The sequence below is a fragment of the Heptranchias perlo genome, chromosome 1 (genome assembly GCF_035084215.1).
Source record: "Heptranchias perlo isolate sHepPer1 chromosome 1, sHepPer1.hap1, whole genome shotgun sequence".
NCBI classification, from domain to species: domain Eukaryota; kingdom Metazoa; phylum Chordata; class Chondrichthyes; order Hexanchiformes; family Hexanchidae; genus Heptranchias; species Heptranchias perlo.
The window spans coordinates 149,325,672-149,343,392 of record NC_090325.1 but is presented as its reverse complement, the minus strand read 5'-3'; the positions used below and the strand labels follow the sequence as shown (position 1 = coordinate 149,343,392).

Here is a 17,721-nt window from a genome sequence, read left to right as displayed (position 1 = left end):
AACTGCATTGGTTGAACGGCGTTGTTTGAAAGGCATTGGTTGAACAGTGTTCGTGGAACTGCGTTATTTGAACTGCTTTGGTTGAACGGTGTTGTTTGAACTGCGTTGTTTGAACTGCATTATTTGAACTGCATTGGTTGAACGGCATTGTTTGAAAGGCATTGGTTGAATGGTCGTGTTTGAACTGCATTGGTTGAACTGCGTTGTTTGAACAGCATTAGTTGAACGGCGTTGTTTGAATGATGTTGTTTGAACTGCATTGGTTGAACTGTGTTGTTTGAATGGTGTTGTTTGAACTGCATTGGTTGAACTGCGTTTTTTGAACAGCATTGGTTGAACGGCGTTGTTTGAAAGGCATTGGTTGAATGGTCGTGTTTGAACTGCATTGGTTGAACTGCGTTGTTTGAAAGGCATTGGTTGAATGGTCGTGTTTGAGCTGCATTGGTTGAACTGCGTTGTTTGAACGGCGTTTGAATGGCGTTGGTTGAACTGTGTTCGTGGAACTGCGTTATTTGAACTGCTTTGGTTGAACGGTGTTAATTGAACAGCGTTGGTTGAACTGCGTTGTTTGAACTGCGTTGTTTGAACTGCGTTGGTTGAATGGTGTTGTTTGAACTGCGTTGTTTGAACTGCGTTGGTTGAACTGCGTTGGTTGAACTGCGTTGGTTGAACAGTGTTGTTTGAACTGAGTTGTTTGAACTGCGTTGGTTGAACTGCGTTGGTTGAACAGTGTTGTTTGAACTGAGTTGTTCGAACGGCGTTGGTTGAACTGCGTTGTTTGAACTGCGTTGTTTGAACTGCGTTGGTTGAACAGTGTTGTTTGAACTGCGTTGTTTGAACTGCGTTGATTGAACTGCGTCGGTTGAATGGTGTTGTTTGAACTGAGTTGTTTGAACTGCATTGGTTGAACGGTGTTGTTTGAATGGCGTTGTTTGAACTGAGTAGTTTGAATGGCGGTGGTTGAACAGTATTGTTTGAACGGCGTTGGTTGAACGCTGTTGTTTGAATGGTGTTGTTTGAACTGCATTGTTTGAACTGAGTTGTTTGAACTGCATTGGTTGAACGGCGTTGGTTGAACTGCGTTGGTTGAACGGTGTTGTTTGAACTGCGTTGGTTGAACTGAGTTGTTTGAACTGTGTTGGTTGAACTGCATTGTTTGAACTGCGTTGTTTGAACGGCGTTGGTTGAACGGTGTTGGTTGAACTGCGTTGGTTGAACAGAGTTGTTTGAACTGTGTTGGTTGAACTGCATTGTTTGAACTGCATTGTTTGAACTGCGTTGGTTGAACGGTGTTGTTTGAACTGCGTTCTTTGAACTGCGTTGGTTGAACAGAGTTGTTTGAACTGTGTTGGTTGAACTGCATTGTTTGAACTGCATTGTTTGAACTGCGTTGGTTGAACGGCGTTGTTTGAACTGCGTTGTTTGAACTGAGTTGTTTGAACTGCGTTGGTTGAACAGTGTTGTTTGAACTGCGTTGTTTGAACTGCGTTGGTTGAACGGTGTTGTTTGAACTGCGTTGGTTGAACTGAGTTGTTTGAACTGCGTTGGTTGAACTGCATTGTTTGAACTGCGTTGTTTGAATTGCGTTGGTTGAACAGTGTTGTTTGAACTGCGTTGTTTGAACTGCGTTGTTTGAACTGAGTAGTTTGAATGGCGGTGGTTGAACAGTATTGTTTGAACGGCGTTGGTTGAACAGTGTTGTTTGAATGGTGTTGTTTGAACTGCATTGTTTGAACTGAGTTGTTTGAACTGCATTGGTTGAACGGCGTTGGTTGAACTGCGTTGGTTGAACTGCATTGTTTGAACTGCGTTGTTTGAACGGTGTTGTTTGAACTGCGTTGGTTGAACTGAGTTGTTTGAACTGTGTTGGTTGAACTGCGTTGTTTGAACTGTGTTGTTTGAACGGTGTTGTTTGAACTGCGTTGGTTGAACTGAGTTGTTTGAACTGTGTTGGTTGAACTGCGTTGGTTGAACTGCGTTGTTTGAACTGCGTTGTTTGAACTGCGTTGGTTGAACGGTGTAGTTTGAACTGCGTTGTTTGAACTGAGTTGTTTGAACTGCATTGGTTGAACGGCGTTGGTTGAACTGCGTTGGTTGAACTGCGTTATTTGAACTGCGTTGTTTGAACTGCGTTGGTTGAACGGTGTTGTTTGAACTGCGTTGGTTGAACTGAGTTGTTTGAACTGCGTTGGTTGAACTGCATTGTTTGAACTGCGTTGTTTGAACTGCATTGTTTGAACTGCGTTGTTTGAACTGCGTTGGTTGAACTGCATTGTTTGAACTGCGTTGTTTGAACTGCATTGGTTGAACGGTGTTGTTTGAACTGCGTTGTTTGAATTGAGTTGTTTGAACTGCATTGTTTGTACTGCGTTGTTTGAATTGCGTTGGTTGAACAGTGTTGTTTGAACTGCGTTGTTTGAACTGCGTTGTTTGAACTGCGTTGGTTGAACGGTGTTGTTTGAACTGCGTTGTTTGAACTGAATTGTTTGAACTGCATTGGTTGAGCGACGTTGGTTGAACGACGTTGGTTGAACGGCGTTGGTTTAACAGTGTTGTTTGAATGGCATTGGTTGAACGGTGTTGGTTGAACGGTGTTGGTTGAATGGCATTGGTTGAACGGTGTTGGTTGAACGGTGTTGTTTGAATGGCGTTGGTTGAACGGTGTTGGTTGAACGGTGTTGTTTGAATGGCATTGGTTGAACGGTGTTGTTTAATGGCATTGGTTGAACGGTGTTGGTTGAACGGTGTTGTTTGAATGGCATTGGTTGAACGGTGTTGGTTGAACGGTGTTGGTTGAACGGTGTTGGTTGAATGGCATTGGTTGAACGGTGTTGGTTGAACGGTGTTGTTTGAATGGCATTAGTTGAACGTTGTTGGTTGAACGGTGTTGTTTGAATGGCATTAGTTGAACGTTGTTGGTTGAACGGTGTTGTTTGAATGGCATTGGTTGAACGGTGTTGGTTGAACGGTGTTGGTTGAACGGTGTTGTTTGAATGGCATTGGTTGAACGTTGTTGGTTGAACGGTGTTGTTTGAATGGCATTGGTTGAACGGTGTTGGTTGAACGGTGTTGGTTGAATGGCATTGGTTGAACGGTGTTGGTTGAACGGTGTTGTTTGAATGGCATTGGTTGAACGGTGTTGTTTGAATGGCATTGGTTGAACGTTGTTGGTTGAACGGTGTTGTTTGAATGGCATTGGTTGAACGGTGTTGGTTGAACGGTGTTGTTTGAACGGCATTGATTGAACCGTGTTGGTTGGACGGTGTTGTTTGAATGGCATTGGTTGAACGGTGTTGGTTGAACGGTGTTGTTTGAATGGCATTGATTGAACCGTGTTGGTTGAACGGTGTTGTTTGAATGGCATTGGTTGAACTGTGTTGGTTGAACAGTGTTGGTTGATGGCGTTGGTTGAACTTTGTTTGTTGAACATCATTGGTTGAACTGTGATACTTCACCCAGGTCATGATTCTTCATGTATGAGGCTTGGGCAGTGAGTGCTGTTGGGCTATTTTATCATTGGGGTCATCATAGCTCAGCCTAACTTGTCCTCATCCAACATCCACACACCCACATTTCTATCAGGATTCGCTAGTTAGTGACCAGGAACAGGAAACATTAATGACTTTCCCTTCTTTGACTAGGGTCACTCAGGCCAATTGTAACACTCTTACTACATAGAAACATATGTAGGAACTTATTGGTTGAAAAGAGTTAACTCACCACAAAACAGGGATCAAACCTATGACTTTCCTAGTTTGCATGGCTCAGCTACTTACTGCCATAAGCAGCTGGGCTGCTGAAGGAGCTGAAAGGGTCACACGTCCATTTCTTAGGAGAGTCATTTTCTTCCTTTGTATTCTTTTGATCCTGCAGCAATTTGGAACCAAAGAGTTCTTTCCCCCTGCAGGATTTCCCAGTCATTTGGGGAGCTGTGTGAGCAACCAAGGAACTTCACTCAATTAAGCTGTTTTCAGAAACTAAAAAGGATTTAAATCAGCAAATATCCAGATGATATCCAGAATATCATCATGGTCATTTCTGCCAACTCTCCTGGCTCCTGCTGTTACTCTTTTGTACTTTTTTAATGGTCGCACAGAGGTGAAAGGCCATTGTCTAACTAAACCACCTAGTCCCATAAATATTTTTATCCACTATTAAAGTCTTGCATATATCACACACTTCCTGTGAACTTTTTGTTTGGTTCCAGTGTCATCATTTTTTCACCTTTTTATGTTAACATTTTATAATGGCAAAATGCTATGTGAACACCTTCTGGTTGATTTTCATGTTCAACACACTTTGGGAGAATGGTGAGTGGGGCAAATGGTACTCCTGCCCGATGACGATGGCCTGAGGCTCAATCGATTTTGGTTGCCAGGCCTTTGGTGGGCGGAATTGATCATGGGTCAGCAGCAGCCCTTAAGGGGGGGTGGGTGGCTTTAAAGATAGGGGGAGCAAACAGGGCGGCATATTTCAGTATCAGGGATATTTAATGAGCAGCAAGGAGATGAATTTAAGGAAAGCCTTTAAGGCACAAAATTCACAGATGAATGAAGAAAATGTGCATGCCAGCTAATGATCTTTTAATAAAAGTGGCCGCTTCCTGGCTTGTACCACCATTAGTTTGTGGGTGGGTTGAGGAAGTCGTGGTGGCAGCGCTGATGGCTTTGAGGGGTAGGGGCGGAGGTGGGCATTCTGACCACATCAGTTGACCCCATATGAATATTTTAATTAAGCCCCAATCTGTTTATGGTGGGATCACTGGCTGCCTAAATTGAGGCCCACTCGAAAATTGGAACAACAGAACCCCCCTGCCCCCCAGCACCCCCAGAACTTTTCTCTCGCTTCCACCTTGTTTACAGGCCTAAAAAGTGGCAGTACTGAGATTATAATCACTCCCTTTGTGTGAACGTTTTTACAATGGCAATAGCCTAGCTACCTGTCATGGTGTAGATGCTGGTCCCCCAGCTGGGTGACACTATGCAGCTAGCCACCATGATCCGGCCCCAATCCTCTATGTTCACCCGTCTTTTCCTTAACCAAGTTTGGTAAGCTTGTATTCGACTAAGCTCCCCAAAAATATTTAATGTTTAATATTTTAAATAAAATTCGCCCCTGTTTCTGTTCCCTCCAGCCTCTAGTGTCCACCCACAATTCTTTCCTTTTTTTTGCTGCTTTATTTTATTTATTTAATTCATTGATCACTGCTTTTTATCTTGTTTTTCCACATTTTGTAATTCTTCCACTGCCGAGGTGAAACACCTTCACAGAATATTGTCTGCTGACCGAACCAGCTACCTCCATAATCATTTATTTATTTAATTAATTCTTAGCCTAACCTAGGGGTAGGGCCACAAAGGCATACACACGTATACACGATACACAGGTAATGACAATGAAATGGCAGAAATATTAAATAATATTAAATATTTATTTGCCTCAGTATTTACCAGGGAGAATAACATGGTGGGCATGATATTAGAAGAAGAGATCAAAAAAAATATCAAGACCAATTAGCTTAATGTCAGTGGTAATAAAGATAATGGAATCCTTACTCAAAGATGTAATAGAAAAACATCTAGAAACTGAAAATATAATAAAGAATAGTCAGCACGGGTTTCAAAAGGGAAGGTCATGCTTGACCAACGTTATTGAATTCTTTAGAGAAGTAACAGAAAGAGTAGACAAGGGTAATGTAGTAGATGTAATATTTTTGGATTTTCAAAAGGCCTTCGATAAGGTACTGCACTGTAGACTCATGACTACGGTCAGTGCATGTGGAGTCAGAGGACAGGCAGCAGAATGGATAGCAAGCTGGCTACAAAACAGAAAACAGAGAGTAGGGGTTAAAGGTAGTTACTCAGACTGACAAAAGGTGGGAAGTGATGTTCCACAAGTTTCGGTGCTGGGACCACTGTTGTTCACTATTTACAAAAATGATTTGGACTCGGGAATCAGAAGTACAATTTCAAAATTTGTGGACAACACCAAATTGGGGGGTATAGTTAATACCGAGGAGGACTGCGACAAAATACAAGAAGACATTAATAAACTTGCAGAATGGACATGTAATTGGCAAATGAATTTCAATATAGATAAGTGTGAAGTATTACATTTTGATAGGAAGAATAAGGGGCCACATACTGCTTGGATAATAAGAGTCTAAATGGGGTAGAGGAGCAGAGGGATCTGGGGGTTTGAAAATCACTAAAAGTAGCAACACAGGTTAATAAGGCCATAAAAAAAGCAAACCAAGCACTGGGGTTCATTTCTAGAGAGATAGAATTGAAAAGCAGGGAAATTTCCATGTTGTAAACTTCTATGATTCTATAAATTATGTTAAATCTGTATAGAAGCTTGGTTAGACCACACTTGGAGTACTGTGAACAGTTCTGGTCTCCATATTATATAAAGGATATAGAGGCACAGGAGAAGGTGCAAAAAAGATTTACCAGGATGATACCAGAACTGAGAGGTTATATCTATCAGCAAAGATTGAAGAGGCTGGAGCTCTTTTCTCTAGAAAAGTGAAGACTGAGAGGTGACCTGATAGAGGTCTTTAAGATTATGAAAGGGTTTGATAGAGTAGACGTAGAGAAGATGTTTCCACTTGCGGGGGAGACCAGAACTAGGGGCCATAAATATAAGATAGTCACTAATAAATCCAATAGGGAATTCAGGAGAAAATTCTTTACCCAGAGAGTGGTTAGAATGTGGAACATGCTACCACAAGGAGTAGTTGAAGCGAATAGCATAGATGCATTTAAGGGGAAGCTAGATAAACACATGAGGGAGAAAGGAGTAGATGGGTATGCTGATAGGGTTAGATTAAGGAGGGAGTAGGCTCGTGTAGAGCATAAACACTGGCATGGATTTTTGGGCCAAATGGCCTGTTTCTGTGCTGTACATTCTATGTAATTCTATGTAATACTTAATTCTGTGGCTTTGTTATTATTTATTTCATTCATGGCCCCATTATTATTTCTTTAGTTCCTGACCTCAATATTACTTTCATTCTCGGCCCATTATTACTTATTTCTTTCTGTGGCTCCGATATTATTTATTTTACTTTGTGTCTCAGATATTATTTGTTTTACTCTGTGTCTCAGATATTATTTATTTAATTCATGAACTCCAGGGATGTCTGCTGACAGGCCAAGCCAGCTCCTTATTTATTTAATTCCTCACCCCAGTATAAATTTAGTTCCAGCCACCAACATTATTTATTTAACTTCTGACCTTAATATTATTTTCTTAATTTTGTGGCTCTGATAGTATTTATTTAATTAATGTGCTCTGATATTTATTCTATACATTTGTTAGGATATTATTTACTTAGCTCATTGACTCCAATATTTTTTAACTCAGCCATTGGATGGAACTCTCCACTTTGGCAGGTTGTAAAATGAACATTAGATTGGATATCTGTGGTACAACCCCCTGATTTTCCTTTCCAAATGGAAACGTTGCCAATCCACTACTACCCGTTTAACGCTCCTGCCCAAGTTGAAAGTTCCTCCCACTATTTCTTTAATTCATGGACTCAGGGGATGCCTACTGGCCTGCCCATTCACCTCCTTATATTACTTATTTAATTCGCTAACTGTGTTGTCCTAAAACAACATATCCTTCTACTCACCTCGGCAATGTCATGGGAGATCTCCTATGTAATATTAAAAGTCTTTTGCATAGCACACACTTCCTACAAGTGCCACATTTACTTCCTCCCACACTTCAGATGTCACACATCGTATATTACCTCTATTCTTCATGAGCATCATCATTGGAGATCAGGTAGTAATATATTAAAAGTTTTGCTTGTGGTGCACACTTCCTTTATCACTTTATCCGTCACAATTTTCCATCACACTATTTCTGTCAGATTTTTCTGTGTAGTTTTTCTGTTATACTTGAACTTATCTATTGAATGTCCTTACCATTGCTAGAATCCTCCAGCATCCATCTCCAAAGTAAGTGGTACTGTGGTGCTGTAGGCGAATTATCCTGACTCACATCTTCAAGCTGGGAGGTGCTGGGCAATGTTCTCACAGTAACAAGGTGCCTGAGGCTGACTCCATTTCGGCCTCCATGGTCCTTGCTGGTTTCCTGCTGTCAGTAGGAACTGGGTTTAAATTTCTTAGGCACTTTTAAAAATATTAATATTTTTTAAAACATGCAAAGCACTTTACCACCCACCCACCACAACCAATCTCTTTCTCATTTATCACCAACAAACTCTCTGCACTAGCATTCTTTTCTGTCCCTTCCTTCCTTAGTGTTTTATACTTCCCTACCACTCATCCCAAACTCCCCAAAACTTGCATCTCTGCCCAAAACTCCACTCACCCATCACCCCCATCCTCGCTGACCTACATTGGCTCCTGATCCCCTCATGCCTCAGATTTGAAATTCTTGTCCTTGTCTTTTACTCCCTACATGGCCTCACCCATCTCCATCTCCAAAACCTCCTCCACCCCTTTAAAACCACCTAAACTTCTGTTCTTCTTCATTCCCCCCACCCTTCCCCCCACCATTAGCAGCCATACCTTCTGCCACCTAAATCCCACCCTCTGGATTTCCCTTGTCAGACCCTTCTACCTCCGCACCTCCCTCTTCTCTTTAAAGACCCCTTGAAAACCCACCTTTTTGACCAAGGTTTTGATCATCCTGCCTAACCTCTCCTTCTTTGATTTAGTATCCACTTTCCTTATGTCTCTGTCAAGCACTTTTCTACTTTAAAGATATTTTGTACAGGCAAGTTGTTGTTATAACATTGTTGGCCACGCTTTTAACTTCAGCATTACGATCTGATAACCTAGGCATTGTTACAAGTGTGCATAAATCATAAAATTTCCACTTAAGATACCATTAATATGCCCAGAATATTCTGTAATAAGAATACAATTCCACTCATTAAGCCATTGTAAATCAATGGCCTTGATGATATCTTCTATGTTACATGGGATGAAACAGCATATCATCAGACTCACAGTGAGCAATGCCATAGGAGATCTGCTGGAGTGTTGATACAAATTGAGGTTTGCTTAATAGGACTGAAATACAACTTTACAAAAATGCCCTATATAAAAATTGTTAGACAAAAAGTAATGTTGTGCTATATCAATAAAAATTAAAATCCTGAAAAGGGTTTGCCACAATGGCATGGGGTAGAATTTGTTCCTTACAGGATATACAGACAACTCCTGAAAATTCTGTCTTGTTTGTGCTGAAAAAAAATGAATTATACAATAATTTGAATGAAGCAATATAAATAACACGATAAAGTAAAAATCAATGTCAAAAAATTGAATTATTGGATAATTTGAATTGAATGACTTTGAATTAAGAGGCATAGATTGTATAACTAACACTGTGCATATATATTTTTTTATTTGTTCATGGAATGTGGGCATCGCTGGCAAGGCCAGCATTTATTTCCCATCCCTAATTGCCCTTGAGAAGGTGGTGGTGAGCCGCCTTCTTGAACCGCTGCAGTCCGTGTGGTGAAGGTTCTCCCACAGTGCTGTTAGGAGGGAGTTCCAGGATTTTGACCCAGCGACGATGAAGGAACGGCGATATATTTCCAAGTCGGGATGGTGTGTGACTTGGAGGGGAACGTGCAGGTGGTGTTGTTCCCATGTGCCTGCTGCCCTTGTCTTTCTAGGTGGTAGAGGTTGCGGGTTTGCTGTCAAAGAAGCCTTGGCGAGTTGCTACAATGCATCCTGTGGATGGTTCACACTGTAGCCACAGTGCGCCGGTGGTGAAGGGAATGAATGTTTAGGGTGGTGGATGGGGTGCCAATCAAGTGGGCTGCTTTGTCCTGGATGGTGTCGAGCTTCTTGAGTGTTGTTGGAGCTGCACTCATCCAGGCAAGTGGAGAGTATTCCATCACACTCCTGACTTGTGCCTTGTAGATGGTGGAAAGACTTTGGGGAGTCAGGAGGTGAGTCACTCGCCGCAGAATACCCAGCCTCTGACCTGCTCTTGTAGCCACAGTACTTTTGTGGCTGGTCCAGTTAAGTTTCTGGTCAATGGTGACCCCCTGGATGTTGATGGTGGGGGATTTGGCAATGGTAATGCCATTGAATGTCAAGGGGAGATAGGTAGACTCTCTCTTGTTGGAGATGGTCATTGTCTGGCTCTTGTCTGTTGCGAATGTTACTTGCCACTTATCAGCCCAAGCCTGGATGTTGTCCAGGTCTTGCTGCATGCGGGCACGGACTGCTTCATTATCTGAGGGGCTGCAAATGGAACTGAACACTGTGCAATCATCAGCGAACATCCCCATTTCTGACCTTATGATGGAGGGAAGGTCTTTGATGAAGCAGCTGAAGATGGTTGTGCCCAGGACACTGCCCTGAGGAACTCCTGCAGCAATGTCCTATATATTAAAAGCCAAATGATATCCATATAAAGTTTGCTCTCCTGTACTTGAAGGACATTAAACGCTTTGAACTGAGGTACCAGATTTTGGGATAAAACTGAATAGTAGAGGAGTTTTGGACATCTTTAGCTGCATTCTGCATTCTTTTGGTGGTCCTCTGATGTGATATTCTTCAAAGCTGAGTCTCTTGAAGAACAGCTGCTAACACCTCCATTGTATTAAGTCAGTTCTTTCGAGATGTCCATGTACTTCTATAATTGAACGGCAGGTGTAAATGTCGTAGATAAGGAAGTATTGAGATGAAAGCTCTGCGTGAAGGTGATGATAAGATGAGACGGTGATAGGGCAATACTGCTTCGCATATACACTAAATGCTCCCATAAAAAATATAATTCAGCGAGTGGATCATTGTCATTGAGTTAGGGAATAGATGTTCTTACATATACATTTATAACGTATTCCAAAAGAAAATCGAGTTCAAAGGCATTTAGTGGCTTACACAGGAAATAAGTGTGTAATGATAACTACTATTGATAATAATTGCACATATACTTAACACACTTACAGTACAAGTTACCACAGGACTCACACATTACAGCTCTCAAACTTGAAGGGTTAACAGCTGATCAGGCCTAGTTGAATTCTTAAGTGTCTATTCTAACACTCACCTTTTACACCTTTGTTTCCACCCTGCTACCTGTTACATGTTGCATAGCATTACCTCATTTAATTAGCTGCAATAGCTTCAGTTTTAACAAGAATCACTCCCCAAGCCTTCACCTTGACTGAACTGTCAATCAAGTCATTCAACTAGAGACAGTTACAGAGAACAAAGGCCCTGTACAGGAACATTACACAGCTGTCCTCGGAGGAATCGCTATCTGATGGTCAAAACATGCCCATCGATATCTCACTGCTGAGAGATCTATGGTAACTCTCAAGGCTGAGTGATCAAAGACAATTTGTGGCCTCTGCTGAATCACCCTATCAGGTAAAACAATGGGCTCAATTTTCAAAGGGTGGCAGGATGTCAGTGGTGTGGGGGGGAGGGGTCAATAGGTGTGCGGCAAACCCGGATAATAAAAACTTACCGTTCCCCGAGCGATCATGAGTTAATTGGTGGCCCTTAACGTGGCTTCAGAGTTTGCCTTCCGAAAGCTGCACAGTGGGCGGACTGTGCACCCGCATGACAGGCTGTCAGCTGGAGCATCGACATTTAAAGGGCCATTGCTTCAATGGCTTTTGCTGGAGCAAAGATCAAGAACACACAGGGCAAGGCTGCTCCAAGATTTAATGATGTCTCACTCCAGGTGCTACTGGCCGGGGCGAGGAGAAGGAGGGAATTTTTTTACCCAGCGGACGGGAGGAAGTGGCCTGTCTCTGCCACCAAGAAGGCCTGGCTCAAGATGGCAGAGGGGGTCACCAGCAGCAGCAACATCGCCCGCACTTGGGTCCAGTGCAGGAAGTGCTTCAATGACCTAACTAGGTCAGCAAAGGTGAGTACACTTATTGATTCTCCTACATTCCATGTTCCACATCACCGCACCCCCCTCCCGATCTCATTCTGCATTGCCAAGACTAATCTATCACATCACTCCTCTCACCTACCTAAGGCTCATCCTCAACTTACCTGCACTTCCTCAGCACTTCCTCACCTCCCCATTTGTGACCCCACCACTATCACTCACCCCAATCCTCACCCAATCTGATGTCTCTGTCTGATACTCACCCTCTGATGCACCTCCTTCACGGTCAGCCTCAGCCAAAGCAATGCATTCATCGCCTGGCCACTTCATCCTCACTCACTCACACGTCTGTACTTTCTCCCCTTCTAGGAGAAGAGAGATCAGAATGCACATGAGAGGGCGAGGACTGGAGGGGGGCCTCAGAGACACGGAGGAGGAAGCCCTGCAGATCATCTGTTCCCTCGAATGCCTGTCCATCAGGGACGCCGAGACTGGCACCCCACAAACGTCTGGTGACACAACTTTAAATTCATCACATAAAACATGAATTGGTCTTAAGAATGCTTGGCATGTTGAACAGCTCAGTATGCTCATCGCAACATGACACATCTGTAATCATGTTTAATATTGCCTTATGTTCCCTTACAGGCCCTTCAACGACCGCAGTGACGGCAGAGGGCGATTCCTCAGAGGGACTCCAGGCCTCTGAGGGTGCACTGTCATATCTTAGCGAGCCATCCACCAGCGCAGATACTCACACCTCGGTGGATCCTCGTCCTCAGTTAGTTGGGTTGACACCTGGTGAGTTACCACACACGTGAGCACGAGCAGACACTGGTGCCAGGGGCAGCTGCGAAGAGTCTGCGTCGGTGGGAGCACTCCTCTCCAGGCTCTGCTCAGCTGGACGCAGATGCTGAACCCCGGGTCTATTCTTTAAAAGGAGAATGATCGAGGAGCAGCAGCACATTTGCGAGGTACTGGAACAGGTGCCACGTGCACTCTCCAGAATAACACATGAGTGGAATGGTGGCACAGGTATGTGAGAAACTGACTGAGATAGTGTCGCATGTACCTGCTGAAATGCCTGAGATAGTGTTGCAGGTAACTGCGTAAATGTCTGAGATAGTGTCGCAGGTAAGTGCGGGAATGTCTGCGATGGAGAGAAGGCTAGCCTCCATTGAGCTTCAAGCACGGCTCACAAATGAGTCCATTCAGGTCCTGACAATGACCGTGTGGACTCAGGGTGAACTACATTCTGCTGCCTTAGACAGGCAGACAGATACATTGGGGCCGATTTTCAAGTGACGGAGTGGGTGCATTGGGGGTGGAGGGGCTCCGAAAATATCTAAAATGCAAAGCGGGTTCGGAGCCTGGCTCCAACCTGCTGACTTCCGGGTTCCCTAGTGATGCGTCCGGGTGCGTGCGCGCCTCCCGAATGTGGGAGTCCCATCGGCAATTAAAGCCGGCCGGATGATAATTTGCATAGTTTCTCCGATAGTTGAGGTACTTGAACTACTTGATTGACTCGACATTTTGGCAGGGGTGCGATTTTGAAGGATCCTCAGCATGTTTCCCGTGCAGTGGGAAACACTCCCTGTTGTAGCAGACGTGTTTCAGCCAGCAGCCAATGGGAGATGCAAATGCTTATTTGACAGGTGGGGAGAAAACGTCATTTATTGCGGCAGGGCACTCTGTCACTTCAGACAAAGTTTCGGCTGCAAGACCTTTGTGTTTTCACTCAAAATTCTTACTTTCCACCCAAAACTCTGCTGTGCAAACATATTTAACTACTTTGCGGACCCCCTCAAACTCACACCGTCAGGATGGGGGGTGCCATGGCTCCATCCACTACTACATCCAAGGACAAGCAACATCACCAGCCTCGCCAGGCACGGTGTCCATCTCCGCCACATGGAGCTCCACAACACAGTGCTGCGCCACAGGCACCTGCACAAGAGTACGGAGGGCAACAACAGAGAGAGCAATGTTGCAGGAGGCACTACCCTCGCAACAGGGTCTACAGACTGAGGCTCAGCTTCCTGGACCTCTCTGAGGAGCAGTGCATACGGAGGCTCAGGGTCAGTTGCCAGGTAGTCGCAGAGATCTGCAGCCTCCTTCATGCCGAGCTGTTCCCAGCTGGGCCGAGCAGCATCTCCTTACCTGTCGCTGTCAAAGTCACCAACTTCTTCGCCTCCGGATCATTCCAGGGTGCCATTGGGGACATCGCCGGGGTCTCTCAGTCGTCTGCACACAAGTGCATAAGGTAGGTCACCGACAGCTTGTTTCGCAGGGCCTCGCACTACATCAACTTCCCCATGGACGACCCCAGCCAGCCAGAGGGCAGTGGGATTCCACGCTGTGGCTGGCTTCCCACGGGTGCAGGGTGTAATCGATTGCACCCAGATAGCAATACGAGCACCTCCACACGAGCCAGGACTGTTCATCAACAGGAAGGGCTATCACTCCATCAACGCTCAGCTCGTTTATGACCACCGCAAGAGATTCCTTCACGTGTGCGCCAGATTCCCTGGCAGCTGCCATGATTCCTTCATCCTCCGGGAATCCAACATCCTGCCCCTCTTCCACGCACTGAACACCCGCAAGAGCTGACTCCTTGGGGACAAGGGATGCCCCCTGCACACGTGGCTCATGACATCTCTGACGAGCCCCACCACCAAGCAACAGCATCCATATAACGACAGTCATATCACTACCAGGTCTACAACTGAGCATACTATAGGGCTGCTCAAGATGCGCTCAGGTGCCTTGATCGTTCTGGGGAGCGCTTCAATACGCACCAGACAGAGTGGGACGCATTATAGTTGTGTGTTGTGCCCTGCACAACATGGCACAATAGAGAGGGGTGCTGCTTGAGGAGGCCCCATCCACATCTGCCATCCACATTGAGGAGGAGGAGGAATAGGAGGAGGAGGAGGTGGTGGAGGAGGAGGAGGTGGTGGAGGAGGAGGAGGAGGAGCAACCCATGGGCAGAACAGTGGCTCACCTGGATACTAGTGAGGCCAGGGAGTCACTGATATGTGAACGGTTCTCCTAACATCAGACAGTGTGAAGTGTCCAGCCCTCACCACCAGGATAGTGCAGTGGCCACACCAGCCCCCCGCACCCCCCGCCCCCCCTCCCGCCCCCCGCTCCCTGCAACTACACATACACCCACTGTAGAGTGACCCAATGGGTGGCATCAAGTGTGGGCGTTCATGGTGAACCTCATGAATGGGCCTTATTACAGAAGCCAGTCAAGAATGGCCAAGACGTGGCAGTAGTGGTGACAATAATAATATTTAATGTGAGTTTAACAAAAAGCAAATATAAATAAAAAACATGACCAACTGTCAAACACCCTTGTGCATCCCCTTCGTGCTTACAAAACCTTTGCCTTTCTTTTCCGATTACTTCTACGTGGTGCATCCCCTGTGGCTGCAGCAGAGGTAGTGGCAGGTTGCTCTTGTTCATGCCCTGACCGATTAGATGCTTTGGGCCTACGCCCTCTTGGTTTTGGTGCCCGTGAGGGCCTCTCCAAAGACTGCTCCACCTGCACCTGTGCAGGGGCAGACTCGGCCACCTGGAGAGGAGGCAGCATTTGCAGGTACTGGTTGAGAGAGGGGCAACGGCTGAGACGTGGGGGCGCTTTGAGTGGCGTCCCCACTTTCATGTCCCCTTACGCCATCATCCCTCCCCTGGGCCAGGCCCACACCACTCCTGCCACTCTGCTGGGCAACAGTTTGGAGGACATGTGTGAAGCCTTGTAAGGCCAATGTTAGTGTATCTGCCTGCCTGCTTAAGGTGGCAGAACATTGTTCACCATGAGTCCGAATGGCCGTTGTCAGGGCTTGAATGGACTCATTTGTGAGCCGTGCTTGAAGCTCCATGGAAGCTAGCTTTCCCTCCATTGCGGACATTCCCGCACTTACTCGCAACAGTATGTCAGAGATGCCCTCACAAGCCTGTGACAGTATCTCAGAGATTATATTCCAGTACCTGTGCCATCATTCCACTCATGCAGGAGTTGGACTCCTCCATCCTCTGTGCGATTGTGGAGAGTGCGCGTGGCACCTGTTCCAGCACCTTGCAAATGCGCTGCTGCCCCTCGATCATTCTCCTTTTAAAGGATGGCCCCCAGGGTTCAGCATCTGTGTCCAGCTGAGCAGCGCCTGGAGACAATTGCTCCCACCAGCGCGGACTCTCCACAGCTGCCCCTGCCACCAGTGTTTGCTCGTGCTCACGTGTGTGTGACCCCAACTAACTGTGGACTAGGATCCACCGAGGCGTGTATATCTGCGCTGGTGGATGGCTCTCGCGTATGTGACGGTGCACCTTCAGAGACTGGTAGGTCCTCTAAGGAATTGCCCTCTGCCATTACAGTGGTTGCTGAAGTCCCTGTAAGAGAAGAGAAGGCAATATTAAGCATGATCACAGATGTGTCGTGTTGCGATGAGCATACTGAGGTGCTGAAGATGGCGAGGCATGTTAACATCAATTCATATTGTGTGTGCTGAACGTTAAAGTTCTGTCACCAGACGTTTGTCGGGTGCCAGTCTCGGCCACTCTGACGGACGGGCACTCGAGGGTGCGGCTCAGCTCCAGCACCTCCTGCTCGCGTCTGTGAGGACGACGATCTGTTGCAGCCCCCCTCCGGTCCTTGCCCTCTCCCGTGCATTCTGGGCTCTCTTTTCCTATAAGGGGAGAAAATACGTGAGTGAGTGATGGTGAAGTGGCCAATCGATGAATGCATTGGTTTGGGTGCGGCTGACTGTGAAAGAGATGTATCAGAGAGTGAGTATGAGACAGAGCCATGACATTGGATGAGGAATGGGTTGAATGGTAGTGGTGGGATGAGTAATGGGGAGATGAGGAAGTGCTGAGGAAGTGCAGGTAAGTTGAGGATGAGCTTTGAGTGGGTGTGAGGAGTGATGTGATAGAGTACAGTTGGCAGTGCAGAATGAGTTGGGGGGTGGGGGCGGTGATGTGGAAGACGGAATGTAGGAGAATCAGTAAATGTCTTCACCTTTGCTGACCTAGTTAGGTCATTGAAGCGCTTCCTGCACTGGATCCAGGTGCGGGAGATGTTGCTGCTGCTGGTGACCTCCTCTGCCACCTCGAGCCAGGCCTTCTTGGTGGCAGAAGCAGGCCACTTCCTCCCATCCGCTGAATAGAACGCTTCCCTCCTCCTCCTCACCCCACCCAGTAGCACCTGGAGTGAGGCATCACTAAATCTAGGAGCAGCCTTTCCCCTGTGCTGCTCCATTGTGCAGTGTGGGTGTTTGCTCCAGGAGCAGCCATTGGAGGACTGCCCCTTTAAATAGAGCTCCTCCAGCTGACAGCCTGTGATGTGGGTGCGCAGTCCGCCCATTGCGCAGCTTTCGGACAGCAAACCCGGAAACCACGTTAAGTGGCTCCAATTGACCCGCGATCGCTTGGGGAACGCACGGATTTTATTGGGCAGATTACCCACGCTCCCAATCACCCTCCCGCTGCCATCCTGCCTCCCCACTAATATCGGGGCCATTAGCACTGGCCTTCCAAGGCATCACAAATGTCCTCCAAACTGTTGTCCAGCAGAGTGGTAGGAGTGGTGTGGGCCTGGCCCAGGGGAGAGATGGTGGTGAAAGGGGATATGGAAGTGGGGACACCACTCAAAGTGCTCCCACCTCTCACCTGTTGCCTCCCTCTCAACCAATACCCGCAATGCTGCCTCCTCTCCAGATGGCCGAGTCAGCCCTGCACAGGTGCAGGTGGAGCAGTCTTTGGAGGGGCCCTCATGGGCTCAAACCTAGAGGGTGTAGGCCCAAAGCATCTAATCGGTCAGGGCATGATCATGAGCAATCTGCCACTATCTCTGCTGCAGCCACAGGG

General features: G+C 46.2%; 1 protein-coding gene across 1 annotated transcript; it reads right to left on the bottom strand.

Moving 5' to 3' along the window:
- Positions 1 to 536: 536 nt before the first annotated feature.
- LOC137321009 (putative uncharacterized protein DDB_G0271606) lies at positions 537 to 15,888 on the bottom strand. Its single transcript, XM_067983147.1, has 4 exons — positions 15,847 to 15,888; positions 7,938 to 8,106; positions 3,777 to 3,929; positions 537 to 2,491 (listed from the first exon to the last, which is right to left on the bottom strand). The coding sequence occupies exons 1-4, from the start codon at positions 15,886 to 15,888 to the stop codon at positions 537 to 539; spliced, it is 2,319 nt and encodes a 772-aa protein (XP_067839248.1).
- Positions 15,889 to 17,721: the final 1,833 nt, after the last annotated feature.